The 27,615-nt window shown below is 35.2% G+C and overlaps 1 protein-coding gene across 1 annotated transcript; it reads right to left on the bottom strand.

Moving 5' to 3' along the window:
• Positions 1-105: 105 nt before the first annotated feature.
• Positions 106-27,615, bottom strand: LOC149408873 (E3 ubiquitin-protein ligase UHRF2-like). Its single transcript, XM_089650348.1, has 5 exons — positions 27,398-27,615; positions 21,886-22,045; positions 19,830-20,523; positions 3,403-3,546; positions 106-3,003 (listed from the first exon to the last, which is right to left on the bottom strand). The coding sequence occupies exons 1-5, from the start codon at positions 27,545-27,547 to the stop codon at positions 2,508-2,510; spliced, it is 1,644 nt and encodes a 547-aa protein (XP_089506474.1). The 5' UTR covers positions 27,548-27,615; the 3' UTR covers positions 106-2,507.

Here is a 27,615-nt window from a genome sequence, read left to right as displayed (position 1 = left end):
ATAAGACATATTTTCTAATCTGAATTTCCAAAAATGTTAAAAACAAGATTACATTGTGTGACAATAAAACGTTAACATCTCCTCCGGCATCTAGCTCAGAATCATACTTAACCCCTCCGACATTTCGCGAACTTGAAGCTAAGATGTCTTAACCGAAATGTCAATTTCACGAAAACGTTGTCTTATTACCGCCTCACAATCAAAGCTCTATAAATGAAACATTACTGAACGGAGCCGAATAGTAAAAACTGTTTTAGAAAGGTTACAAAATAGGCTTTCAAATTGTTGTATCATAAATAAATATTAACATTTGTAAATATTTAAATTTAGAATGGAAACATGAAAAATAGGTTAAAAATGACTCACGTCATGTTTTTAGGTGAAAATGGTACTAAAATCACAGATTATGTAAACAAAAATATTTATTCTATTGTATATATGTGTAATAAACACTTTTATCACCTCATTTTTTTATCATTTCATATAAAAATATTTTATAAAAATTTAATATGTGAAGCGCGCGGCGCTACCGGCAGACATTTTGCGCGGATAAAAATTTTGTGTCAATTATGCGACTGTCAGCAGATTCCTGTTTTGTATTTCCATAGACAACTTGGTAGTGATGTGTAGCTTGATCTATAATCGACCTTTTAGTTTTTGTTTGAGGGATGTAACTAAAATAATAACGGAGTAAGAACGATTTCTATGGAGAGACACGCGTTGACGTGTAAACACGCTTATTGTACTTGACTGCTGTCGTATTTTTAACGCATATATCTGCTTACGTTGCTGAGGGGTTAAATATATTGCTGTTCTTATACTTACCAATTCGTATGTTCTGCCTTCTCGCCAATTCGTATCGCTTGGGTGGGGACTAGGGAGGTGAATTTAATTAAGAACATCTAATAATTATAAGTCTCGATTTTAATAGGGTTTGTCAAGTGTTAATACTTAATCTAAATTATACTTAGATCTACTTACATCTATAACTTAACTAGTTGTCATATGGTTCGGATTACTTCTTCACTATTCGCATTGTCATTGTTCACTGTAGCTACACTGTTGTCACTGAGTTCATTTTGTTCGATGGCCTTAGTAAGGCCGAAGTCCTAGGTGGCAGCTTCTGCAGTTCTGCAGCTCAGGCCCTCCCGGCCGCGTCTGGTCACCGCACTTTCTTCGCCTCCCGCCCAACATTACGTCACCGGGCGGAGGACAACACTTGAAAATCACTTTCTCTAACTCGACTGTAACTTCTTCATCCGCCGCCCAGCATCACACCGCTGGGCGGGGAGCGCGTACTTCACCACCACTCCTGTCTCGGTCTCCTCTCTCTCCCCTCTCGATCTTGACTGTCTTTCTTTCTTGAGCTCGTAGGACCTGTCGCCCTACCCCGCACTTCTCACTTATTTCTTTACAACCCCCGTCTGTCAACACTTTCTTTGTCTTTGGGCGCACACTGCGGGACATACTTAGTTTAACGTTCAAATTTATTTGTGACGAAATTTGATTCGTCACAATTGTGTTAGATGTATGCGTTTCCACGGAATCGAACCGCGTATAGAAATGTAATATTAAGGATACCTGGCTAGCTCAAGCAGGGTTCCGTGTTTTCAGTTCGTTGGTTTTAAGAGAGAACATACGCCTTCTAGAAGTGGGTAGAACAAAAGGGCTTCTTTGAAATAAAACACTATTATTGTGGTGCTGGTAAATGTCTTCATGAAGACCTATATTACAGCATTTTGAATCTACGCGTAGGAAAAGCTTAAATCTCTTTGTGGACGGTTAAAAGAATGAAAAAATTAAGTTAAATTACTGGGAAGAAAGGAGATACAGAAATTAATAGAATAAAGCAGGGAACGATACCGCAGGTAGTTTTGTAGACGTCCAGGGGGCAGGCAGTAGAAAAAATGAATCGAAATATACTAGTAATGAATTGACAAACACTGTAGAAAGAATGAATCGAAATGTACTAGTAATTAATTGACAAACACTGTTTTAGCAAAGCAAGTCTCGAATTCAAAGCGGAGCACGTTACAACCTCTCGCAACCAGAGCTGAAATCCAAGAGAGCCGGTCTCCCTTCGTTCGGAGATGAGGACCCCTTTGCCCCGCCTCTTCTGATAATAGTCACACCCACTTTAAACGCAACCACGGGGTGGCCATATGAAAGAATTTAAAAATACAAAGTACTTGATTTTAAGAAAATATTACGGGGTTGAATGTTTTAATTTTAAGAAAGTTCATTTCATAACACTTGTTATGAAAGGCTGATATGATTTGAGATTTTCATGCCCAAAATATTATAGTGATATATTTTTGGTGTATTATGCATTACCTCTTTCTCAAGCCAACGTTTCGCACAGCATTAGTGTCGGGAAAGATGTGTAATCACATCATACACATCTGCCCTGAAGATGGACACTGTAATGCTGTCCGAAATGTTGGCTAAAGAAGGAGGTAGCGCAACACGGCACAATACCCCAAAAATAAATCACTATGACTCAACTCCTAGATGGTTTGGACATGCGGAGCGGATGAATGAAGAAAGGAGTGTAAGGAGAATATATGAGGGGAAAGTGAAAAGTAGATAGAGTCAGGGATGCCCGAGGAAAAAATGGCATGATCAAGAATGTATGAGACGACGTATGGATGTAAAGCAAAGAGTGTGAGCCAACGCAAGAGTTGTATGGCGGTCCATTCTTTTTGAATCAACGCTTTGAACAGACTTGCAGTGTCCATCATCAGGGCAGACGTGTAGAGTACAAAGTAAATAAAGAGTGATTTCTGTAAAAATTGAAACTTACTTTTTTCTGTAGGTGTGATCATGGATTTTTCATATTCTGTACTTCTTTTGCCCAAGGGTATGACGGTTTCGATAGCGTAGACTTTGTCTTGCAGTTTAACCTTGACGTTGTGTAAAGGCATGTCTTTTCCGTGGAACAGTGTGCCGATTAGTTCCGTGTTCTTGCGTAATTTCTTAACTTCGTGCACCGTGAAATCGTACCTGAAATATTGTGAAAGATTAAAAATGAGGTTATGCGAGTTGTACAAATCGATGCTGGGAATCTATTACATTACAAATTGATGCAGTTATGCCTGGTGGCTGATCAAACAATGAAACAAGCAGAGAATCAGCAGTTTATGACGATATCAAATTGACTGGGGTTCAAACAACAACTACACCTAAGGTGTCTATGTCTATATTATGTTAATTATCAATACATTACATTATTTTAATAAATGTTTGTACTAAAATAATGCACTTTGAACTCTGTACAAGAAACAAACCTAATAAATTTATCTAAACTACAACAAAAAATATTGAAATTAAACAAGTAAAAAATACAATTGTATCAAAAAGTTCATATTATCACATAAAGACACAAAATAAAATCAAACTTACCAAAAGCCCTTTTCATGAGGTTCTTCAATGTTATAGTTGAGCAGTACCGTTTGATTAGTTTTCAAATCTTCTACATCGATTTCTTTTTTTGCTCGCGGTCTAATTTCCGACAGCTTGCAATACTGTAAAGAATTCTCTTCATCTCTAAAAGAATATTGTTACAAAATATTAATTGAATTATAATTAATTAAAGATTAGCACACAAGAGTCCCAACTGGCCGGAGCCAGTGAAACTATAGAAGGTTGGAAAAGTATCCAGCAAGGAGAGGAGTGTTTAGGTAGTACAATTAGATTTAATGTGAACAAAACACACGCTGCGAAAAGTTACTGAGAAACAGTTTATTTCATGTTCGCCATAAAACGGTTATACTCCAATATATTATGGAGAAGATTACAAATTTGAGGTAAGTATAAAATGGGGACAATTTTACTATTTTGGGACATGCGTCAAAAGATGGTTGCTAAATTATCCGTAAGTGACATTGAAAATGTTGATGGTCAATGCGGAATCGATAAGCAGCTGAATCATTCTGTTGATTGGTGCATTTTGATAGGCAGAAATCCTCGCTTTCGGAGCATAAAAATTGCATGGGGCCTCCCACCAGCATGCTTGTTAGGCACATATACAACAACAATACCTATAATCTAGTGACAGCTGTGTTTTGATCTGCTCCCGAAATAAATAGTTAACAATCTGGTACAGCGAGAAAATTTCCCCGTGGATGTGTCAAATCCGATGAGAATTGTTAGTTTTACTAAGTCAGTGTTCGATTTGTCAGTGATTGACCAGTGAATAAATAATTATCAGTATTTTAAAATCGAAAAATTAACAGTACATCTCAAGTCAACCAAAAGGGTAATAGAGGCAGTGTTTGACCTACAGTGTCTACCAAAATGGCAAATTCAGAAAAAAATCTGAGAAGCAAAGGACAAACGACAGCTGCTAACCTTTCATCTGAGCCCTACGTTTTAAACTTCGACAATCTGCTGGAAAAAATTGAGATGAAAATGGAAAAAAAATTGGAATTATTTAAACAAGCAATAATAAAGAAAATAGATGATGAAAATCAAGAAACCAGAAACACAAGGGACTTCATCAGGCGTCAGTACGATGACATTCATCTTAAGATGGAGACCATTATCAAACTGGTTTCGCAAGTTGAATTAATGAGAAAGGAGCTAACGGAAAAGGACAGAATAATAAAGAGCCTGGAAGTCAGACTGGCAGAAGTGGAGCAAGTAACTCATGAAGACACCCTTGAATTTACAGGGATCGAAGTAAAAGAGGGTGAGCAGCCTGCAGAAATGATTAAACGGGTGGCCGCAGTCTCAGGAATCGAATTAAAAAGCGATGACATCCTCGACATCAAGAAAATTCCGGACCGACGACCTGGAGTCCCCCCAAAACTCCACGTCAAATTTACTAACCCCCAAAAAAGACGACAAATTCTACTGAACAAAAGGCAACTTAATACAATTACAGCACAAGGAAACGGATTCCAGAAGATTTTTGTTGGTGAAATCCTTGGTCCCTATTTCAAAGATCTTCTGTGAAGGTCTAAAACAAGGGCTAAAGAAATGGGCTTCAAATATGTCTGGTACAAAGACTGTAAAATAATGATTAGGAAAAATGACGGCGACAGGCAAATACACTACATCAAACATTCGGATGATCTTAAAAAAATTGATTAGTTTCTTTGATTGAGAGTCCCACTTTTACCGGTCATTCACTGGGTCGATTCCCCCAATATTGGTGAGTCATATTTTTTATGCTTATTTTCGCACTGTAACAATAATGAACTCCTGCACTAGCAATGAAAGGTTGAAACCCCCAGTGATGGCCACGGATTAGTGGAGTTCTCATTCAAGGGAATTAAACAATTCTTTTTTTTTGTTTAATATAAATTTTATAATGGCTATTAACTTTAATCGCATATATGCAGAACATGGTGATCAAATCAACCCTTTTACTACTTCAGATGCCAAAATTTGCAAATATCTTATAGCAGGGGTAAAAAACACTACAATTATGCACCAAAATATTAGGTCAATTAATAAAAACTTTAACGAACTCCAGATACAGCTTAACCACCTTAATATAGACTTTGATATAATTATTCTCACGGAATGTTGGTTGTCAAACATTTATACTCCAAAATTAATAAATCACTACTCTTCCTTCAATTCGACAAAATATGATAGCCAGAACGATGGAGTCGTGGTATACACAAAAAATGATCTTAACCCCATTGTAACGGAAATAGACATTATTGGCGCGAACTGTTTGCAAATAACATACAATAATGACACTTGCATTCTAGCAATATACCGCTCTCCTTCGAATCGTAATATTACACCATTTCTAAATAGTCTTAATAGCATATTATCCAATCTTTCCCATACTAAAAATTTGATAATTATGGGAGATTTAAATATCAACATACTCCCAAACAATTCACATCACCAATGTCATGACTACCTGAACATGTTAGAATTCCATGGATTAATTAGTACCATCAATACACCAACAAGAATAGTCAATGAATCAACTTCATGTATAGATCACATAATGGTCAAAACTAATAAACAAAACAAAAGCATCATTTACAAATCAACAATTACAGATCACTACACAACAATCTTCACTTTGCAATCCGACACCACAAAAAATAGACGAGATCAGTCTCTTATACAATAATATTAACTTTGAAAATTTAAAAGCCTCAATTAAAAATAAATCTTGGCAAGAGCTTTTCCAAATAAAAAACTCAGATGATGCATGGATATATTTTGTTGACTTTCTGAAAAATGAATTAAGTAATAATGCCACAATTTTGTCAAAAAAAATTCCAAACAAAATTAAACCCTTGAAATCATGGATAAGTCATTCAATCATCAACTGCATTCGTAGAAGAAACGCACTACACAAAAAAGTGAAAGAAAATCCATATGACATAATAGCAATAAACATCTACAAAAGATACAGAAATACGTGCGGTGACGTCATCAGAAAGGCAAAAGAAATCTATTACGGAGTCAAAATCAAAGAAAGCAACAACGATCCCAAAAAAATATGGCAAATTTTAAGAGAAGCCACAAATACACAAAATACTAAAGACAAACAAGACATAAGTAAACTCTGCATTGATGGAGAAATTATTGATACCTCAAAAAACCCAAAGCTCGTTGCGGATCACATCAATAATTTTTTTATTAATATTGGGTCACATCTTGCTTCTCGTCTACCAAATTGTGGGAATGCTCAAACTTCTGAAATAGGACTCCAATTTTCTCAAAGAAGATTTAACTTTCAAACAGTGTCTGGGGAAGAGATTCTAAAAATAATTAATTCCCCAAAAAACACGTCTAGTGCCGGAGTTGATGGGTTATCAACCAAGATTTTAAAAACGCTGTCTACGGAAATTGCATTGCCCCTAGAACACTTAATAAACTCTAGTATCACTCAGGGCCACTTCCCCTCAAACCTGAAACAAGGTATTGTTATTCCTATACATAAAACAGGTAACAAGACAGACATAAACAACTACAGACCAATAACTCTACTAACTAGTCTATCTAAAGTATTTGAAAAGGTTATCAATGCACAGTTGGTAAAATTTCTCGTGAGCCATAAACTGATTTCAGAAAATCAATACGGGTTTCAAGAAAACAAGAGTACCTCAGACGCTATTGCTGCTGTCACTGATTTCATTGTTAAAAACCTTGATAAAAGCAAAAAATGTATTTCAATCTTCTTAGACCTATCTAAAGCCTTTGATACCATATCGCACAGTAAATTAACAAATAAACTTGAAAAAATCGGTATTGCGGACAACGAACTTAAATTCTTTAACTCTTTGCACGCGGCCGTATCAACTGTTGTTACGGCAAAAAGTCTATACTCACACGCGGCTGTATCAACAGTTGATACGGCAACTTTGACAGCCGATATTCCCGCTCTCTTTCGTCATAAATGTATTTCTTGCTCACTTGGACATTTATGGAACTATCACGATGCTGACATCTACAAGAATTTCTCAAAAATAAAATTGTATTTCATAAAAAAAGATCGATAACCAAGTGCGCCTCTTCGCGCCTTTTAGTCCTTTAGTTTACATTTTTGTCAACGGATGGCGTTAGTACTAGTTTGTCATTCACAACTTTTCATAACTAAGAATGATAAGTGATCATGGTGTCCCACTTGTGTCTATAAACACAGTGGCCTAAGTACACACACACCGAGAGTGGTTTATTTATGACGCCGAGTGAATGGCGGGACCACATTCAAAAGATATGGTACGTCTTTGTGTGAAATTTTATGTTTTTGTTTTTATAAACATCTAAGAGTGTTGACACACGAGGATTTGTTTTCATATTATGGAGAATAATCTGTTCGTCTATATAGTCCAATAAATCATGCCAGAATGCTATAATTTGACATTTAATTGCATGCATAGGTATTTGAAAATATGTACCGCGTACGGGTATAGATAAAACGGAGCAAATTAACGCGTTCAAAAGGTTAAAAGCTACCTTAATGGGCGTAAGCAACAAGTTAAAATAAATAACATAGTAAGCAACACCTGCTCAACTAATTATGGTATACCACAAGGAAGCATATTAGGACCGATTTTGTTCCTGGTGTATATTAACGACTTATGTAACATTAATATTCAGGGGAAAATAGTTAGTTTTGCCGATGACACTGTTCTTCTGTTTGAAGCTGACACTTGGCCAGCTGTCTACAAAAAAGCTGAAACGGACATAAGCATTGTAAAAAAATGGTTGGATACAAATACGCTCACACTGAATGCCGAGAAAACCAAATACATCACATCAAGCATTAATATTACAGGTCAACCTCATGACGATGCCTCTATTAGAATACACACATGTTTGAATTCTGAAGAATGTTGTCAGTGTCCCTACATTGAGCGCACTGCTCAGATAAACCTTCTAGATTCGCCTTCTAGATTCGCCGGCAGGACGTACGTGTTTTTCGCCGCGCGCCGTAATTTTAATTTATTAAATAATTTACAAGTTTACAAGTTTATCCTAATGGATATCAACGAGGAAACGAATGCGCTTCGTTTGCTAACGATGGCCATCGAAGTTCTCTCTGTTAAAGTGGACAATTTAACTAGTGAGTTGAATGTTGTTAAAAATATTCTAAAAACGTCACCACTAATTGTCGGTAGTTTGTACAATAGTGAAACTGCGGTTACAGGTACATGTGTGCACAAGATTCCCGTTCACGCTACAGGCGACACACTCGGCCCGCCAGCGCCCCTCGTCACCGCCACCTCACCGCCCCCGCTCGCTACTACCGCAGACAATTCAACTGCAACTGCCGCCGGGGCCGGTGTCTCCGTTCCGTTCCCCCCGCACGGCGCCCCGTCTACTAAGCCGACTCGTACCTCAGATGACCCTACAAGTTTGGCCGTTGGAAAAATAATAACCCGCTCGCAGGCTGCAAAAGCCTCCCAAAGAGGGAAAAAAACGAGTAACGCTTCAGACAAGGGACAATCTTCTTCCGCTTATGCTTCATCCCGAAGTACTCCTGATGTGACACCCGTTGCGTCTACCTCCACAGCGCCTACCTCCACGCCATCTGATAGTGATGCGCTGCCCCCGGCCGGCGGACCTGATGTGGATGCACCGCCTCCGCCCGATGGAGCTAAAGCAGATGCACCGCCCTTACGTCAAACTCCAGGAAGTCAACCTTGGACTTTGATTAATCGTAATCGTAAACGGCGTCCCATCACCGTACGAGGTAGTCAAAAGGACCAGGAGGAAGTGAAATACTTCCATCTTTACCCCTTGCATCCAGAGACTACAGTAGATGACTTAACATCGCACCTCAAAACAATAAGTAAATCTGTCAGTATCTCCTCATTTAAGATAACAAAAATCAAAACGAGGGGAGAATATGCGTCATTTAAAATCGGTGTACCCGGGTCAGCGGTGGCAGAATTACTGCAATCTAAGCATTGGCCTAAGCATTCGTTCTTAAAAGAATGGGTCAATAAGGTAATTACACCACGGCTACCAAATTTTAAACCTAGTTGACAGTACAATAGTTTTCATTTCTTTTACCAAAACGTTAGGGGACTGAAAACTAAATGTTCTCTATTTTATTCTAACGTTTTGGTAAACAATTACGATGTAATAGGGCTCACTGAGACTTGGCTGAACTCCAGTGTGTGCAACCAGGAGTTATTCGATGACAGCTTTCAAGTGTACAGAAAAGACAGAGATAGTGGTAGTGGCCACAGACAAGGCGGAGGCTGCCTTTTGGCTGTCAAAACTAAGTTTAAGGCCGAACACATGCCTGATCTGGAAGCTGACATCGAAGACTTGTGGATAAAAATTACAATCGATTTGTTTGTTACTTTTATATGTGTAATATATTTTCCACCGGCATCAACTCTGGAAACATATCAACTATTCTTCGACAAGTTTCACGAAAACGTGGATCTTCTCGGAGGAAGGAATATTATTGTTTTGGGAGATTTCAACATCCATTCAGCGCGTAGCGGCAAGGATGTTGAAAATGACCTCAAATTTTTATGCGAAGTGTTTGGGCTCACCCAGAATAATGGTATTCCCAATTCTGAGTTGAGGATGTTGGATCTCGTTTTGTGTAACATTGAATTAAATGTCATACATAGCGATTCTCCCCTCGTATATGAGGACAAATATCACCCCGCATTAGAGTTCCGGTATTCTTGTAAAAAGCCTCCGAAGACTACCAAATTACCTAAAACTACAGACGGCACTTTGCGGGGATGGATTTTTGGTAGGGGTGATTTTGTCAAACTTTATCAGATGATGAGCCAATTAGATTGGCATGAACTTTCTAAATTCGATACCGTTAATGAGACGCTACACCATTTTTATTCATGTATATATAATGTATTTGACGCTTGCTTCCCTAGGAAACCTCCCAACAGAGGTGGACGTAGATATCCGAAGTGGTTCACTAGAGATACCATCAGGAGCATTGAGAAAAAACATGCTCACCATAAAAAATGGAAAGCTACTGGTGACCAAAATGAGTATGAAATGTTCAGTAATCTCAGAGCAGTTGTTAGAAGAAATGTTCATATAGCATTCCGAACGTATGTCGACTCAATAGAGAGTGATATCAAGCATGATCCCAAGGCATTTTGGGACTACGTAAAATCACTGCGCAAGGATGGTGGTATAACAGACATCATGATGCATGGTGATCGGGAAGTTAGAGGAGCGGATGTAGCCAATGCATTTGCAACCCATTTCCAATCAGTGTACAGTAATGAGCCTCCATTACTAAATCCCATTTCTGCTTCCAAGTTGAATGTGAAGGGAGCCCAAAACATTGATATAAGTCATATAGACGAATCAGATGTTAAATCTTCAATTAATAACATGAAACATACACATTCACTTGGGCCAGATTTTCTTCCAGTATTTTTTTTAAAAGGATGTGTTGAATTTTTAAAAATGCCACTAAGTTTTATATTCAACCTATCTTTAGATACTGGTATATTTCCTGATTCCTGGAAAGTCTCAAAAATTTGTCCCATTTTCAAAAGTGGATCCAAGACATCTGTCGAAAATTTCAGGCCAGTGGCAATACTTTCCGCCCCGGCTAAGTTATTCGAATCGATAATTCATAAACATGTGCTGTTTCAAGTAGAGCCTTTCTTAATATCGGAACAGCATGGGTTTAGAAAAGGTCGATCAACAGATACTAACCTACTGGTACTCACAGATTATGTTTCCAAATCTTTAGATAAGGGCTACCAAGTAGATTGCTCATATAATGATTTCTCGAAGGCATTTGATACCGTAAACCATGACATATTATTAAATAAATTGTCAACTTTAGGTTTTTCTTTACGGTTTCTCATATTCTTTGCAAGCTATTTTACTGGAAGAAAGCAATTTGTATCTCATGGAATATTCATGTCAAAATTATTCCTTGTACTCTCAGGCGTTCCACAGGGCTCTAATTTAGGACCGCTCCTCTTTCTAATTTTTATTAACGATATTACAGAAAATATTCTGCATTCCAGGTCACTTCTTTTTGCTGATGACCTAAAACTATTCTTGGAAATTAAAACTTTAGAAGACTGCATTCGACTCCAATCGGACATTAATAGAATTGTTGACTGGAGTAAACGGAATCGGATCGAATTCAATATTTCTAAATGTTTCATTCTTTCTTTCACAAGGGCACGTCATACTTGGTTTTACCGGTATACCATGAATGCCCGAAGTTTAAAACGTGTCTCCACTATGAAAGATCTTGGCATCATGTTTGATAGTAGGCTGACATTTCATGCTCATATCGAAATGACGTGTAGTGCTTCACTGAAAATGCTGGGCTTCGTCCTACGCACTGCGACGAATTTTAGAGACACCCGGGTTCTCCAAGTGCTATACATTGCGTTGGTTAGGAGTAGGCTTGAGAGTGGGTCGGTGGTTTGGAGCCCACATCAGGTGAAGTATTCCCTCATGTTGGAGAGAGTGCAGAAGAAATTTCTGAGATTCCTCTACCTGAGGGAGTATGGCTACTACCCGTGGCTCTATCCTACTGACTTTCTCTTGGGCATGCTCGGTATGAACCATCTACGGGTCAGAAGAGATGTGCATATTGTATCACACTTCTTCAAACTGATTCGTGGATGGTTAGTAAATCCGACTATCATGGAGAGTATTAGTCTCTATGTTCCTGATGGTTATCTCCGTCACCGACAGCATAGACTGTTTTATCTCCCGGCCTGCAGGACTAACTTGCCAATGGTCATGCCGGTGGGGAGAGCAGTCTTGCTGTTGAACAGAATTAATTCGGATATCGACATATTTAGCATCGGTGAAGCTGCCTTTAAAAGGCAAGCTCTATTGATGCTGGTATAGTTTATACACCGCTAACTATTATGTAATACAATTTTACAAATATACTTAAAAACGAAATAAAATGTAATTTTGTAATGTTTTTAAAGGAATAAACAAATTGAATTGAATTGAATAAAGTACCTCGGCCTCACCATTGATCCATACCTCAAATGGAATCTTCACACTCAAAGTATTGCAAACAAAATAAGAAAAACCATGCACTTCTTCAGTCAATCTATTATTGAGTATGGTATCATAGCGTGGGGAGGTGGAACTTCATCTGCACTAGACCCAATCATAAGGGCACAGAAAACTATTATAAAAATAATTCTTAGGCTTCCTCTAATTACTGACTCGAACTTGATCTTTAAAATTATGAATGTGTTTGATGTTCGGCAGACATACGCAAAAACAATACTCACTCACCTACAGTGGCGGTTCGTGGTCTTTTTAACAGGGGGTTCAGAAATTCAAGAGAAGATAAACATATCTAATTAAAATTTACTTACTGTTGTCCTTCGTCAAATAGTCGAATACGGCAGCAGTCACACAACTTAAATAAAGTTAGTGGGAGGGGTACCTACATATTATTGTTTTTAAATCACTTTACCTAGACACAATTATTAGATAATGAGAAAAGTTTTATAGGAATTAAATTGTTTAATGTTTTTATAGCACTCAATGTAGGTATGTTGCTAATTATTAACGCTTTCAATTTGAAATCCGAAAGAATACTGGAGATAGTGGAGATGGAGAACTGAACTGGAGAAGACAAAACACAAAATTGCATTTTTTTTTTTTTTTTTTTTTTTTTTTTTTTTTTTTTTTTTTTTTTTTTTTTTTTATAAATTTAATTTAGATTAAATTTGATAATATTATTATTAAGTTCTGCAAGTGTTTTAGTTTTTTATTATTGTGACAGCTGTTTCGGCTTACAAGGCCATTTTCAAACTGTGGTTAGTCCACATTGAGACGACGTTTTTATACTATTTCAAATGTAAATTTTGAAGGTGCATACATTGATTTATTACTGGTTACACCGATGACATGATCTATTGTTGGTTAAACCAATCTATGTTTTCCCCTCAGTAAATGGTAATGGGTTCTTAATTATTTACTAATGACTTTATTGCTATGAATTATTTGGGTGCATTATACTGCTTGGGTTTTGTGAAAATACTAAGAAGTGGTGAGTAAATTATTTTCCGTACTTTATTAATTAGTGTTAAATTTGGGTCATTCGTTCGTTTATTGATTTCTAATTGTTCAAGTAAATTTAATCTAATGCCCTTTTTTTCTATATGCAATGGTTTAGGACCCTTGTTGTTAAGTGGGGTATGATTATTCACCAAGAGATGTTCTGCGAATTTTGAGGATGTGTTTTTATTATTATAACATCGTATATGTTCTTGGAATCTAGTTGAGAATGCCCTCCCCGTTTGTCCGATGTAAGTGGCGTTACAATCGGCGTGGTCACATTTTAATTCATATATGCCACTGTTATTGAGTATAGGGATTTTACTTTTATAAAAGTAAAATCCCTATACTCAATAACAGTGGCATATATGAATTAAAATGTGACCACGCCGATTGTAACGCCACTTACATCGGACAAACGGGGAGGGCATTCTCAACTAGATTCCAAGAACATATACGATGTTATAATAATAAAAACACATCCTCAAAATTCGCAGAACATCTCTTGGTGAATAATCATACCCCACTTAACAACAAGGGTCCTAAACCATTGCATATAGAAAAAAAGGGCATTAGATTAAATTTACTTGAACAATTAGAAATCAATAAACGAACGAATGACCCAAATTTAACACTAATTAATAAAGTACGGAAAATAATTTACTCACCACTTCTTAGTATTTTCACAAAACCCAAGCAGTATAATGCACCCAAATAATTCATAGCAATAAAGTCATTAGTAAATAATTAAGAACCCATTACCATTTACTGAGGGGAAAACATAGATTGGTTTAACCAACAATAGATCATGTCATCGGTGTAACCAGTAATAAATCAATGTATGCACCTTCAAAATTTACATTTGAAATAGTATAAAAACGTCGTCTCAATGTGGACTAACCACAGTTTGAAAATGGCCTTGTAAGCCGAAACAGCTGTCACAATAATAAAAAACTAAAACACTTGCAGAACTTAATAATAATATTATCAAATTTAATCTAAATTAAATTTATAAAAAAAATTAAATGGAGTTCTACGAATTAAACACAAAAACAATAAATAAATTAAAGGTAGTTGATATAGCTACCCTTGTGATCTTATATAGACGACTTAAACTCAAACATCGAAAAATAGTTCAAAATTTGTGGTTTAACCAAGAGTGCTTGAAGTGTAATGTGATTCCGAAGTTCGTGCAGATCTCCATCAAAAGTACATCTACGGCAGCCATAGCCACTGTGGTGAGAGCACAGAGGATATGGCTGAAGGAAGAAACAAAGGAGTGCTGTCGGAAACGGGACACATTGCTTCACTACATAAAGGTGATCCATTCAGAATTAACATTTAAACTTCACGCATGGGAATTTGATACCCTAGATTTTGATACACGTGAACATATTAACGGAATTATATTTGAAAAATTTAAAACACAACAAAATAAACTTCAAAATTTGATTGATAACAAAAATAAAAGTTCGAAAATAACTAAGATTCCCACCAGGAAAAATATAGAATTTTATAAAAAAACTGTGAATTTGTCAAACACTGCATTTGAAACGGATGAAAATAATTTATTAGATAAAGGCTTTAAATATAAAATCCCTAGCGAAGTAACACCCAAACAAATAGAATCATTAGCTATCGACACTGAAATTTCTCTACGTAAAGTGGAAAATAATAATTTAACAAAACACGTCACGGCAGTTATTTTAGAAAAAACACTAAAATCGATAAACAATAAAAATAAATATGCTGTCAGTACAGAAACCCGAACATTGAAAGAAATTAGAGATAAAATTAAAAATAATAATCTAACTATAACCAAAGCTGACAAAGGTAACTCAATCGTTATTTTAGATAGAATTGATTACATCAGTAAGGTGGAAGACTTCTTGTTACCAGAAGATTTTAAAATTTTAACTAAGGATCCAACCAATAAAATTGTCAATAACGTCAACATCCTTATAAATAATTGCAATGCCATATTTCCCACCGAATGGTCAAAGAAAAACGTAAGGGTCATGAACCCAAGAGCCCCAGCTCTGTATGGCCAACCTAAGCTCCATAAAGCGAATAATCCAATAAGGCCCGTAGTATCTTTTATTAACGCCCCTACATCAAACCTGGCTAAAAGACTTAACTTCATCTTCAAAAAATTAACAAATTTTTCACCACGTTACAGTGTCAAAAACTCGATAGAACTAGTTAATAAAATAAAAAATTTTAATCTCCCGCATAACTGTAAATTCATTTCTCTAGACGTAAAATCCCTATTTACCAACATCCCCATTAAAGAATGCCTAATAATAATTGAAAATATCTTGGAAAAATGCAATATCAATCCGGTAATAAGAAAAGAGTTATTCCAGCTCATAAAAATCTGCGTAGATACAAATTATTTCCTTTTCAATGATATATATTACCAACAACATGATGGTCTCCCCATGGGGTCACCATTAAGTCCACTTCTAGCGGAGATATTTATGGATTATATTGAAAATATAATTCTTAAATCTCCCTTAGCTAAACATATAGTATATTATGTCCGATACGTAGACAACATCCTTATATGTTGGAATGGTACCAACCGACAGTTAGATATCTTTACTAATTGGGCCAACACCGTTAATAATAAAATCTGCTTCACAGTTGAACATGAGATTGAAGGTAAAATAAACTTTTTAGATCTGACAATTGGTAAAAGTAATAATAAACATACCTTTGAAATATTTAGAAAACCAACTTTTACAGATACAACAATAAATTCAAATTCAAATCATCCTTGGTCTCATAAATTATCAGCGTACCATTCAATGGTACATAGACTCATTAACATTCCCTTAGACAATAAAGCTTATGTAAAAGAAAAGGAAACGATAAAAACGATCGCGATTAATAACGGCTATGAGGCAAATAACATTGAAAAAATAATAAAAAATAAGAAATATAAAAATAAAATCAATTTAATATATCCAGTAAATAACAAAAATATAGAAAAATTTGCATGTCTCGAATTCCTCGGCCCAATATCTGAAAAAATTGCAAAAGAAATTAAAAAATGTGGTTTAAATATAGCTTTTCGAACAAACAATAATTTAGGAACAAGCCTTAAAAATAAAAGTAAAATCCCTATACTCAATAACAGTGGCATATATGAATTAAAATGTGACCACGCCGATTGTAACGCCACTTACATCGGACAAACGGGGAGGGCATTCTCAACTAGATTCCAAGAACATATACGATGTTATAATAATAAAAACACATCCTCAAAATTCGCAGAACATCTCTTGGTGAATAATCATACCCCACTTAACAACAAGGGTCCTAAACCATTGCATATAGAAAAAAAGGGCATTAGATTAAATTTACTTGAACAATTAGAAATCAATAAACGAACGAATGACCCAAATTTAACACTAATTAATAAAGTACGGAAAATAATTTACTCACCACTTCTTAGTATTTTCACAAAACCCAAGCAGTATAATGCACCCAAATAATTCATAGCAATAAAGTCATTAGTAAATAATTAAGAACCCATTACCATTTACTGAGGGGAAAACATAGATTGGTTTAACCAACAATAGATCATGTCATCGGTGTAACCAGTAATAAATCAATGTATGCACCTTCAAAATTTACATTTGAAATAGTATAAAAACGTCGTCTCAATGTGGACTAACCACAGTTTGAAAATGGCCTTGTAAGCCGAAACAGCTGTCACAATAATAAAAAACTAAAACACTTGCAGAACTTAATAATAATATTATCAAATTTAATCTAAATTAAATTTATAAAAAAAAATTAAATGGAGTTCTACGAATTAAACACAAAAACAATAAACAAAATTGCATAACTAGCGACGACAATGGGGCGTTTGCCGAAACTTTCGCAAATATAATTAAGGAATATAACGACTTATCTAAAAAAAAAATACGAAAACAGTAATCAAAATCGGTCTACTTCAATAGGTAGTAGATTTACAAATGCCATAAGCAAACGGTTGGAGAAATGCAGAAACAAGAAAACAAAAATATGTACAAAAATGACTACAAAGTTAAATACCATAATATAACATAAAAAAATAACACTTAACTTGCATCCCTATGGTTCAAAGGTCAAACGTCGGCCGCGAAGTTCTCGGGTTGTTCGGTTACATTCGTCAATGTTCGGAGGTCACGTGATATCGTAACGCGTGTTCGACGCACACAGTTTGTCTTATTTTTGCAAAGAAAGACCAAATTTTGTATATATCACCGTCATAGGGTCTGTACCGGCTAAGATTATTTTGTATGAAGAGTTTGTCGCGGATTTCAACTCGCACAAATTTGGAATAGGTATCGTATTTTTCGGTGGCGCGGGTTTTGAAGGCGAAATTTTAATAGCGTGCTATCTATAATGTGCTTATATTATTATAAAACAAGTTTGTTGTATTTTCTCATCTTTTTAATGGGGGTTCGCCGCACAAACGCACTTTAGAGAAAACCGCCACTGCTCACCTATACACAAATAAACATACATACTACGAAAAAAGATCTAATACTCGCTGTACTCGAAGCAATAACAAAGACTTACTTCAAATTCCTGTAACGCACACTACTTTTGGACAACGAAATTTTAGATATCTTGCGACTAGACTTTATAACATTCTTCCTGATAAAATAAAAACATGTCATTCACAAAAAAATTTCAAAGAAAGCGTAAAAATTTGGATTAAAAGTAATGATAGGGCCTTTACCGGTGCACTCATCCAAATTCGCAGTCATTGATGCAACCTAATTATTGTATGTATTTTCATATAATTGTAGGTATATTATTAGGACTAGAAACGAACTTGGTATATGATGTATTGATATTGATGCTACCTAACTATTGAGTGTTCATATTTTTATATAATTGTAGGTATGTTATAGTACTATAAATAAACTTGGTAGATAGCTGCCTCAACACAGGCTAAGCCTAGTGAGGCGGGCTATGATAAACCTTAACATATAACTACATTAACATTTCTATTATTTACATTTATTTTACCTACTGTTTATATATTAATTTCCATTGATAAAATTATATACTCTTCTAATTTATAAACCAATGTACACAAAACAGTCTTACATGTATTTCTATAGTTATAGTTTGAAAATTTGTCACAATAAAGATATTTATTTATTTATTATTATTTACATATAAGTTAACCTCTTTCAACACAGCAAGTCAAAATTATATATACACGGTGTCCGGATATTCATAGGACGATAGGGAAACCACATCACACAGAGAACTGAAAAAAAAACTTCTGGAGCTGGGTCTAAGTTATGATGCATTTCAAAAGGCATTTGATAACAAACCCATAGTGATTTATTTTTTTCAAATATGTCCGAAAAAATTCTAATTTAGGAATAGATTTACTCTAAAAAAATTTAATACAAAATCGACTCCAAATGTGATGTAGATCCACCAGTTTCCAAGACAAAGTGTATAATATGTACCTGCTTATTAAATTTAATGAATAGGCAATGCTTTTTATTCATTAGTTAAAATCCACAGATTTCTGGTTCCTATGCCTGTTGAACTCCAATTTTTTAATGTTTTTAATCAACCCTCCCAAAACAGCGTAACAGCTGTCGGTGTGGATACAAAGATTAAAGATATCTAAACATCTGTTGCAACAAAAACTTTTTTTATCATAATGGTGTTACGGTTTATATATTTTTTTTTCAAAATACTGCAGCTGTCGTGATAAGATTACTGTCCTTATCTAAACTTGAAGTGAAATTCAATGAAAATTGCCTAGGGATATGTGTTATTATTTACTTTCAATGTTTTCAATTCTGTCACAAATTATTCATAAGAAGTATAACATCGCATAGAAATCTGGCATATTGAACATTATATAGATGCTGCCATCAGGAGATCAAAGATTTCGTTTTACCCAATTTTAAAAATGAAACTATTCTCGGCACACCACGTCATTTCCGGATGAGGGATCTTTGAATAATACACTTTATTAATGTGAAATATTAATAAGACATGATGCCATAGTGCGGGTACCACATACTTCTCAAATATTATGATCAAAGTAAAAAAGATTAGATTTGAGATTTTCACGGTCAAAAGTATTAATTACATAAAGTGATTTATTTTTGGGGTATTATGCCAGACAACTTTACATCTGTTGCTACCGTTTGAAATGTTGGCTAAAAGAGGAAGTGCAACACTGCGTAATACCTCAAAAATTCATCACAACAAAAAAAAGGTAGTTTACATCTCGGAGTAAGTTGAGTAATATCTATGTAACAGTAGAAAATAATTGTTTTTTAAGTTTCTGCAAGATTTTTAAAATTACTTACTCGTCAAAATGAGCCTTGTAAAGTAGTCCCACTTCTTCATCACTATCATTGTGAACATTCTCCTGATCGCTCTTAACTTCATCACCTGCACTATTAGTTTCATCGTACTTTCCATTAACCGCAATCTTTTCATCATCTTCAGTGTTCTTCACTACATCATTAGAATGTCCGTTTTCCTTACTTTCTTCTTTACTTGAACCATTAGTAGTTGGCGGTGTTACCTTTCCTTTCGAAAAATAGTCAGTTATACCCCTTTTGGGAGATTTGTTTTTAGGAGACGGACTAGATTTTGCACTCGACGAATTTAGATCAATTTTATCAACGCCATTTTCTTTTTTTCCAGAATTAGATGACTTATTAAGTCCGTTTTCTTTTCTGCTGGAATTAGATGGTGTATTAAGTTCATTTTCTTTTTTACTTGAATTAGAGAGTCCGTTTTCTTTTTTGTCAGAAGTTTTAGCTTTTCGTTCTGGTGTTTTTTTAACTGGTGAACTTTTAGCTGTGTCATTTTTGTTTAGTGAATTTCTGGTAGATTTATTGGGAGTTCCGTTGCATTTGCTGGTTTGCGGTTTGGATTTTGAGATGTATTCTGGGTCTTTGACGATTTGAATAATCTTTCCTTCGAACCAGGCATTGTGAACTCTTTCTCTTACATCTACCAAGTCGCCTACTCTGTACAGCTTGCTAGGAGCATCTAAAAAATAAACAAAATTTAAAATAAACTTTCACTTGAAGCAATCGCTATGTAAATAGACTTGAATAAAAATACTTTGAAAACCACTTTATTAAATACGGTGAAACCACTATCTATCGTTTTTGAAGGGACCTGTACAAGTAAACTATGAATGCGGAAAACCAATGGATTTATTTATTTATTTATTTATTGGATAATTTTTATAGCGCCGCTTTTGTGAGATATCACCTCAGGGGCGCTTTACAGTTGATGCAGGTATTACAGAAAATATAAATATTACAAAAATAGAGTGAAGTTAAGTTAAGTAAAATGAAATATAGGAACAGGTGACACGAAGATAGAAGATGGAGACTCTGCAGCAAGAATCCTAGGTGGTGAAGAAACTGGGCCAGCTGCTGCGGCGAAAGAGTCCACCGCGTCCACCAACAGTGCCAGCACGAGGTTCGTCATCCGTCCAGGTATGTGTCTGCTGCTAATTAAGCGCTGTGTGTCTGCTGCTAATAAAGCGCTGACACACTATCCTCTCACAGATACCAGACCTTGGTAGCACCGCTGTGACGTTCTACGAAGATAGAAGATGGAGACTCTGCAGCAAGAATCCTAGGTGGTGAAGGAACTGGACCAGTTGCTGCAGTAAGAGAGTCCACCCCATCCAACAACAGCGCCCAGGTATGTATCTGCTGCTAATAAAGCGCTGACACCTCACATAGGTAGGAGACCCTGGCAGCACCGCTATGACGTTCGGCAAGTCCATCATTTATCTCCATGTAATCCTGTTCCTGGTAATTGTTGAAGTGGTGCATTCTGCTCGCAATAAAAAGCGATGCAGGAATACAGAAAAAGCTGCATTCTTATGTTAAATGTTTTATATCAAAAGATGCATATTTCATACACAAACTAATGAATTTATATAAAAATGTTGTGTTTCAAAAACTCTTGGCTATATCAACGCGTTTTCCTTTTCAGCAGAATTTTATTCTTTTTCATCGACAATTATTAATCTTTCTTCAAGAGTTCACACTTTTTCCCGCGGATAGTTTATTTTTAAGGATGAACTAAGGAATCCACAATCGATAGAGATCCTATTCCGTGGTAAAAGCATTACTCAGTACAAGTAGCATTAACTAAGGAATCCAAAATAGAAATAGATGCTGTGCGGTGGTAAAACCATCATTGGACACAAAAAACATTAACTAAGGAATCTACAATACAAAGTAAGTTGCATGTAATAAAGTACTCCTTACCAATATATGTAAGGAATCTACAATAGAAAGTAAGTTGCATGTAATAAAGTACTCCTTACCAATATATGTAAGGAATCTACAATAGAAAGTAAGTTGCATGTAATAAAGTACTCCTTACCAATATATCTAATTGGTTTCGGTTCAGCCTTCTCTTCGGCTTCAGATTTAGAATCTTCATCACTTTTCTCCGATTCAGGAGGAGGGGCGATTTTCTTCATCAGCTGGATCACATCATTCATCTTGATGTTATAGTCGTGGAAGGAGAAGCCATCATCGAGCTGGGTGAAAAACAAACAAAATTTAAAAAATTATTTATGGGGCAAGGGAGACGGTTATGGGTACCGCTGCCCCGGGAACCATTTATCGGATAATCACCCCAATTAGTTCGTTTGGTGAATTAGCAGAGGTGCCCAGGTTTATGTGGTGAGACTTGCCTAGGTCTTAGCAGCAGATGGGTTTGCTCACCTACTGTGTGGTGAGTCGAATCGAGAGACTGGTTGACCCCAATTAGTTCGTTTGGTGAATTAGCAGAGGTGCCCAGGTTTATGTGGTGAGACTTGCCTAGGTCTTAGCAGCAGATGGGTTTGCTCACCTACTGTGTGGTGAGTCGAATCGAGAGACTGGTTGAGGGAGGTTCCTCTCTCAACCCATCTCCTTGCACCGCAGAGGGAGGGACGAATTCATCCGTCCATCACTCCTGGACTCATTGATCCCAAGATTCTTAGCCACCCCTCATACCTTTTCCACAAAGCATCCCCAAAGATGACATAGGCCCTGAGGGATTTTATTTCCTCAGGGCCTCCTGTGTGGTGCTAATGTAAAAAAATATATAAGGAAGGAGAATACTCATTTGTGGCCATTAAATTTAGTCTTTTTATCGTTGTTTTTTAGTCATTCTTTGTGACATGCTTTATTTAAAAATCAAAATGTATTTCTTTTGAATTATACATTCTGACTCTTGACATGACCCGGCTAGAGTATGAATATTTGATCCCAACTTCTTCCACCATTCACTTTCAGGTCAATCATTCTCCTTACATTTCTTACTTTGTTCATACGCTCCACATATCCAAAGATCTAAGCGTCCCGTTCTTAATCTTATTCATTACATTTCCATCAACCTTGCATCCTTTCACACAGTTTATACCTCGATATGCAAATAATGTCAACCGTATATAAATATACCAAATAAAAATGCATCTGGTCACTAAAATACATGTGTATGCTATTTTTGCAGACTATTTTTGTAGACTGTTTGCAGAAACTCGGGGCAATATCTAAGTGTGTCCGGGAGTACCTAGTAATAATAAAGACTGTTTGCAGAAACTCGGGGCAATATCTAAGTGAGTCCGGGAGTACCTAGTAATAATAAAGACTGTTTGCAGAAACTCGGGGCAATATCTAAGTGTGTCCGGGACACCTATTAAATACTAGAACCATTATCTACAAATAATATAAAACAAAATCTATATCTGCATCTGTCGGTTTGTTTGTTGATTTTCACCATCATTTAGAGAAATTATTCCGGAAGGTTTATATATTAATAATACATGTCGTCACCTTAAAGCAATAGTGGGATATCTTCGAAAAATACGCTTTTGAGTTAAGTATGCAGTTCGATGTAAAATTTTGAGCTCTACATTATGCATTACTGGGATATTTTGTAAAAAAAAAATTGCCAGTGTTACAAGTAAAATCTCAGTATTGAAATGTTCGGTCACTCAGAGCAACACTGAGATATTGATGTTATCCCACTGTTGCTTTCAAAAGGTCGTTCAAAATACTGAAATAAATTTATTGTCTCATTGTAGCTCTATAGTTTTCAACAAGTTGGGTGATCTTGGAAGAGAAACATAAATAAACTGAAGGTGAATACTGGTCAGGAGTATGTAACAAAGTCAGGAAAAATACGCAGAGCAAAACAAATTAAGCCTGTACTGTGTACTAATTGTAAATACAAATGTTCTGAATGTGTTTTGGAAGTTGATCGATTAAAATATTTTAATATTTATGATTCCATGAATGCTAGCTAATAGTGGTTATTATTTTGAGAGAGATGGACATAAAATACGTATGTGTAAGATTTTTTTATGGCAACCTTAGATATAAGCAATAATACCATAAGCACTGCATTAAAAAAGAAAACAGACAGCTTCCTGCAAAAGGATGATTTAGTTGATGGTGTTATGAATCACATCAACAGCTTTAGTAGAGTGGAATCGCACTATTATCGTGCAGGATCATCTCGGATCTCCAAATATCCAAAAGATGTACAATTTGTACAAATAGAAGTGTGTCTCGGTAGGTAATCTCTATGTTACACACTCTACATACAATTCAATACCAAATTCAATATATATTTTTTTTAACCAAAAAATAACCTTTGTGGATTTTGTGTATAATACAACTATAGTACTGCAAATGAGATATTAAAAAAAATAATAATATTCTGAACACATTCAGAATGTAAAGCTATCTCGACAAGAAAAAGATAAAAACATTACCAAGACCACTGATGATACTGTAGTTGCCATTTATGACTTTCAAGCCGTTATGCCGTTGCCAAATGGCAATATATCTATTTTTTTTATAAGAGCAAGTTAAACGTTATAACTTCTGTATTTACAATACCAAATACGACAGGGCCATTGTTACATGCGGCATGAGGGTGTAGCTAAAAGATGCGCAATTGAAATATCTACCTGCGTGTACACATTTTTAAAAGACCTTTGCCAAGGGAAACGGGAAGTGATCTTTTATTCTGATAACTGTGTGGCACAGAATAAAAACAATTTTATTTATTTTCTATGTACATGCATGCACTATGAACACTTGATATTCAAATCATTACCCATATATACCTAATTGTTGGGCACTCAGAGAACAAAGGAGACTCCATTCATTTTTGCATCGACAGAGAAAAGGTCAAGGTTTTAAAACAAGGCCTAATATTTATTCCAACGGAGTTAGCGATGATAATAAAGTGTTCCAAGAAGAATGAACCACGTTATAAGTTAACAGAAATGGAAACAACGGACTTCATTGACTGGAAGAAGGTATGTGAGAAGACTGGAAAAAATTTCTCAATAAACATGGACAAAAATAAATGTATTTGGAATAAAGTTACGATTTTACAGATCACTAAAGACGAATCGTTAGTTATCAAATACAAAAGTACCTACACCGAGGATCCATTTAATCAGAGCATTAATGTGAGAGAGCGACTAAAGAATGTTCTGAATTAGAATAGTATGATTCTAGGACCAGCTTATACAGTTCCACCTACAATTCCACCGAATAAAAAACCGAATAAAAAGGAATCAACACATATTTGTTTTATTTTTTTGTTCTTAAAGTTTTCTGTAAAAAATATTACATACTTTTTATTCTAAAGGTTTTCTGTTATTTTTGATACATACCTACTTTTTATTCTTGGTTTTCTGTTAATTTTGTTACATACTTTTATCCTTAAGGTTTTTCTGTTATTTTTGTTACATACATTGTATAACGCTTCTCATAAATAAATTTATAAGCACAAATATATATTTTTTTCATTTTTATTCCACCTTACTATCGTCAATTGTCGTATTGACAAACTATAGGAGTGAGTGGGTGTGTACCGTTGAAAATGTATTTATGATTATAAACATCATGGAAAAACATGCAGAAATAAGAATTATTAATTATTTTAAGCAATTATTAATTATTTAAAGCAATTATTAGCCCGAAGCAGTCGTACACATTGAAAAAATCTCCCGAGGAACAATTATTAATTCATTTATCCATCTAAACTCGTAATATTATTACTATGCTACACTGAGATAATTTGAGATGATTACCAAACACTCCACGCAACAGTGAGATATTTCCAGATTTACGTATACTTTGTCAAAATTAGTATGAAAAAATTAATTATTTTTCTATTATTACAATTTTGTGTTGATGTTAAATAATTTACCTCTCTTATACTATATCATTAATCTGCAAGATTAGTTAATTTGATGCTACTAGAGCTCACGCAAACCTAAAAGTCCTATTATCTCAGAACAGCATTTTTCAAGATATCTCACTATTGCTTTAAGGTGACGATGTATATTATATTTTTAGTATATGTATATAGAGAAAAGTCGATGTTTTGTAATAAAGTCGTTAAAAAATTATTTTCGGGTCTAAACTTTACAAGATACATGAAAATAAGGTACTACGGAATTGTATATCTTAAAAAGGCCTCACAACCTCAAAACTTTACCCCAAACTGTTTACAAGTGCCCGAGCAACACTGGGTACAGGTCATCTAGTCATTGATAAAATCGATATCATTAAAAAAAATAAGACAAATAATGCTACATCAAACATTCATGAAATGAACTTAAATAATAATTTTTGGGCAAGTTTGTTTTCATGGCATGTCTTTGTTATTTTACTAACTTCAACACAATACAATAATCATAAACTAATTGAAACTGTTATCTAGCAAGATAATGTTGCAATAATAATAATGAGAGCATGTTGGAGCAATATCGTTCAGGATATCTGCTGTAAACGCAATTGAAAGGCAAAGCAAAATTATGATTACCTTTCAGAAAATTTACTTTTAAAACTAATGCTAGAACATAACAATTGAATAATAATTATAAATGTTAAAACAAATGTTGAAAACATGACAGTTTGGTTTATCAAATGGAGAATATAAAATGGCGTCACAGATGAAAATTCGTACATGATAAACATGTTGTTTAAACATTTTTAGAAGAGAGAAATAGATTTGTGTAGATTTTGGCCTCTTTACAAATTAAGATATGCGTACACACAATTTTAAAATTGAGCTTTCTGGATGGTATTGGTTGTAGCTATCAGTATAATTACCGCTTAGGTCTATTATAGAAAAACGAACAGGCTTGTATAGAAACAGTCTTTTGTATTGTTGAAGAAAGATTCTCAGGTTATGAATAATTTGATAATATTTGTATTTCTCCCATTTCAATTGTGATAGTGGAAAACGTTTCTTGCGCAATGATGGAGGACTTGGAGAGGGGAAAACCGAAGTTTACCCATGGTTTCATTTGTTCTCTAAAAATATTAACTGATGTAGATTTTGAATAATATGACGATGGCGGTTTGTTGATTACAGAATAGGTTAGGCATTTGAGCAATTCATTTGGGGTCTTATTATTGGCGTTCTATACTTTGATGTTCGAAAGTACCACTTGTTCATTGTCTGATTTATGAGGTCCATATATACCTAAGTGATTCGAACACTAAAGAGATAACAAAGAAATTTTTAGATGTCATTAGCAAAATATTTTGACAAAGCACTCTTTTCAGGGTGAAATGCCTAAAACCAACCAAAATATTTTGAAAACATCGTTATAAATTTCAAGTATTATTACAATTATTATATATATTTCCGTCAAAGATCGTTCGGACCGGTTTTTTGCAAGCATTACTTCCTGGCACTGATTTTCGCGTACAGACAAAAATACACGTGCGGAATGTTAATCGACGTTCCATTGTGAGCATTACACATTTGAAATACCTACATAGTAACCTAAGAAGAGATGCCGACATGTTTCGATAAAACAAAGCGTTCGTTAATGTTTAGAAAGATAAAGTAAATAAATGTTACTTACCAGTTTCCCCCCGTACAAAAGTCGTTGTAAACTTGGTTCAAGACCAAATTTTTCATCCAACAGTTTTCTGAAGGCTTCGATTTTTGTCAGTTTCGATGGCACTACGACGATAACTTCGGGCTTACCGCACAACCTCACCCGGACGTGCATTTTACAATCACAAACAGCAGATATTGATAGTAATTTCAAAGTAAAACGTCAACGAAATGAACTCTGCA

This window comes from Hesperophylax consimilis, unplaced genomic scaffold, assembly GCF_061612785.1.
Source record: "Hesperophylax consimilis isolate HC1 unplaced genomic scaffold, BYU_Hcon_1.0 scaffold_46, whole genome shotgun sequence".
In the NCBI taxonomy this organism is placed as follows: domain Eukaryota; kingdom Metazoa; phylum Arthropoda; class Insecta; order Trichoptera; family Limnephilidae; genus Hesperophylax; species Hesperophylax consimilis.
The sequence above is the reverse complement of the archived record's forward strand: the minus strand, read 5'-3'. Positions and strand labels throughout refer to the sequence as shown.

What these genes read in the sequence shown, in the direction of transcription:
- LOC149408873 (XM_089650348.1), bottom strand. Translation starts at nt 27,547, where the DNA reads ATGCACGTCCGGGTGAGGTTGTGCGGTAAGCCCGAAGTTATCGTCGTA. An exon ending in TACAAGGCTCATTTTGACGA is followed by an intron (nt 3,547 to 19,829) that starts GTAAGTAATTTT and finishes ATATTCTTTTAG; the next exon opens with AGATGAAGAGAATTCTTTAC. An exon ending in CCTCATGAAAAGGGCTTTTG is followed by an intron (nt 3,004 to 3,402) that starts GTAAGTTTGATT and finishes ACAATATTTCAG; the next exon opens with GTACGATTTCACGGTGCACG.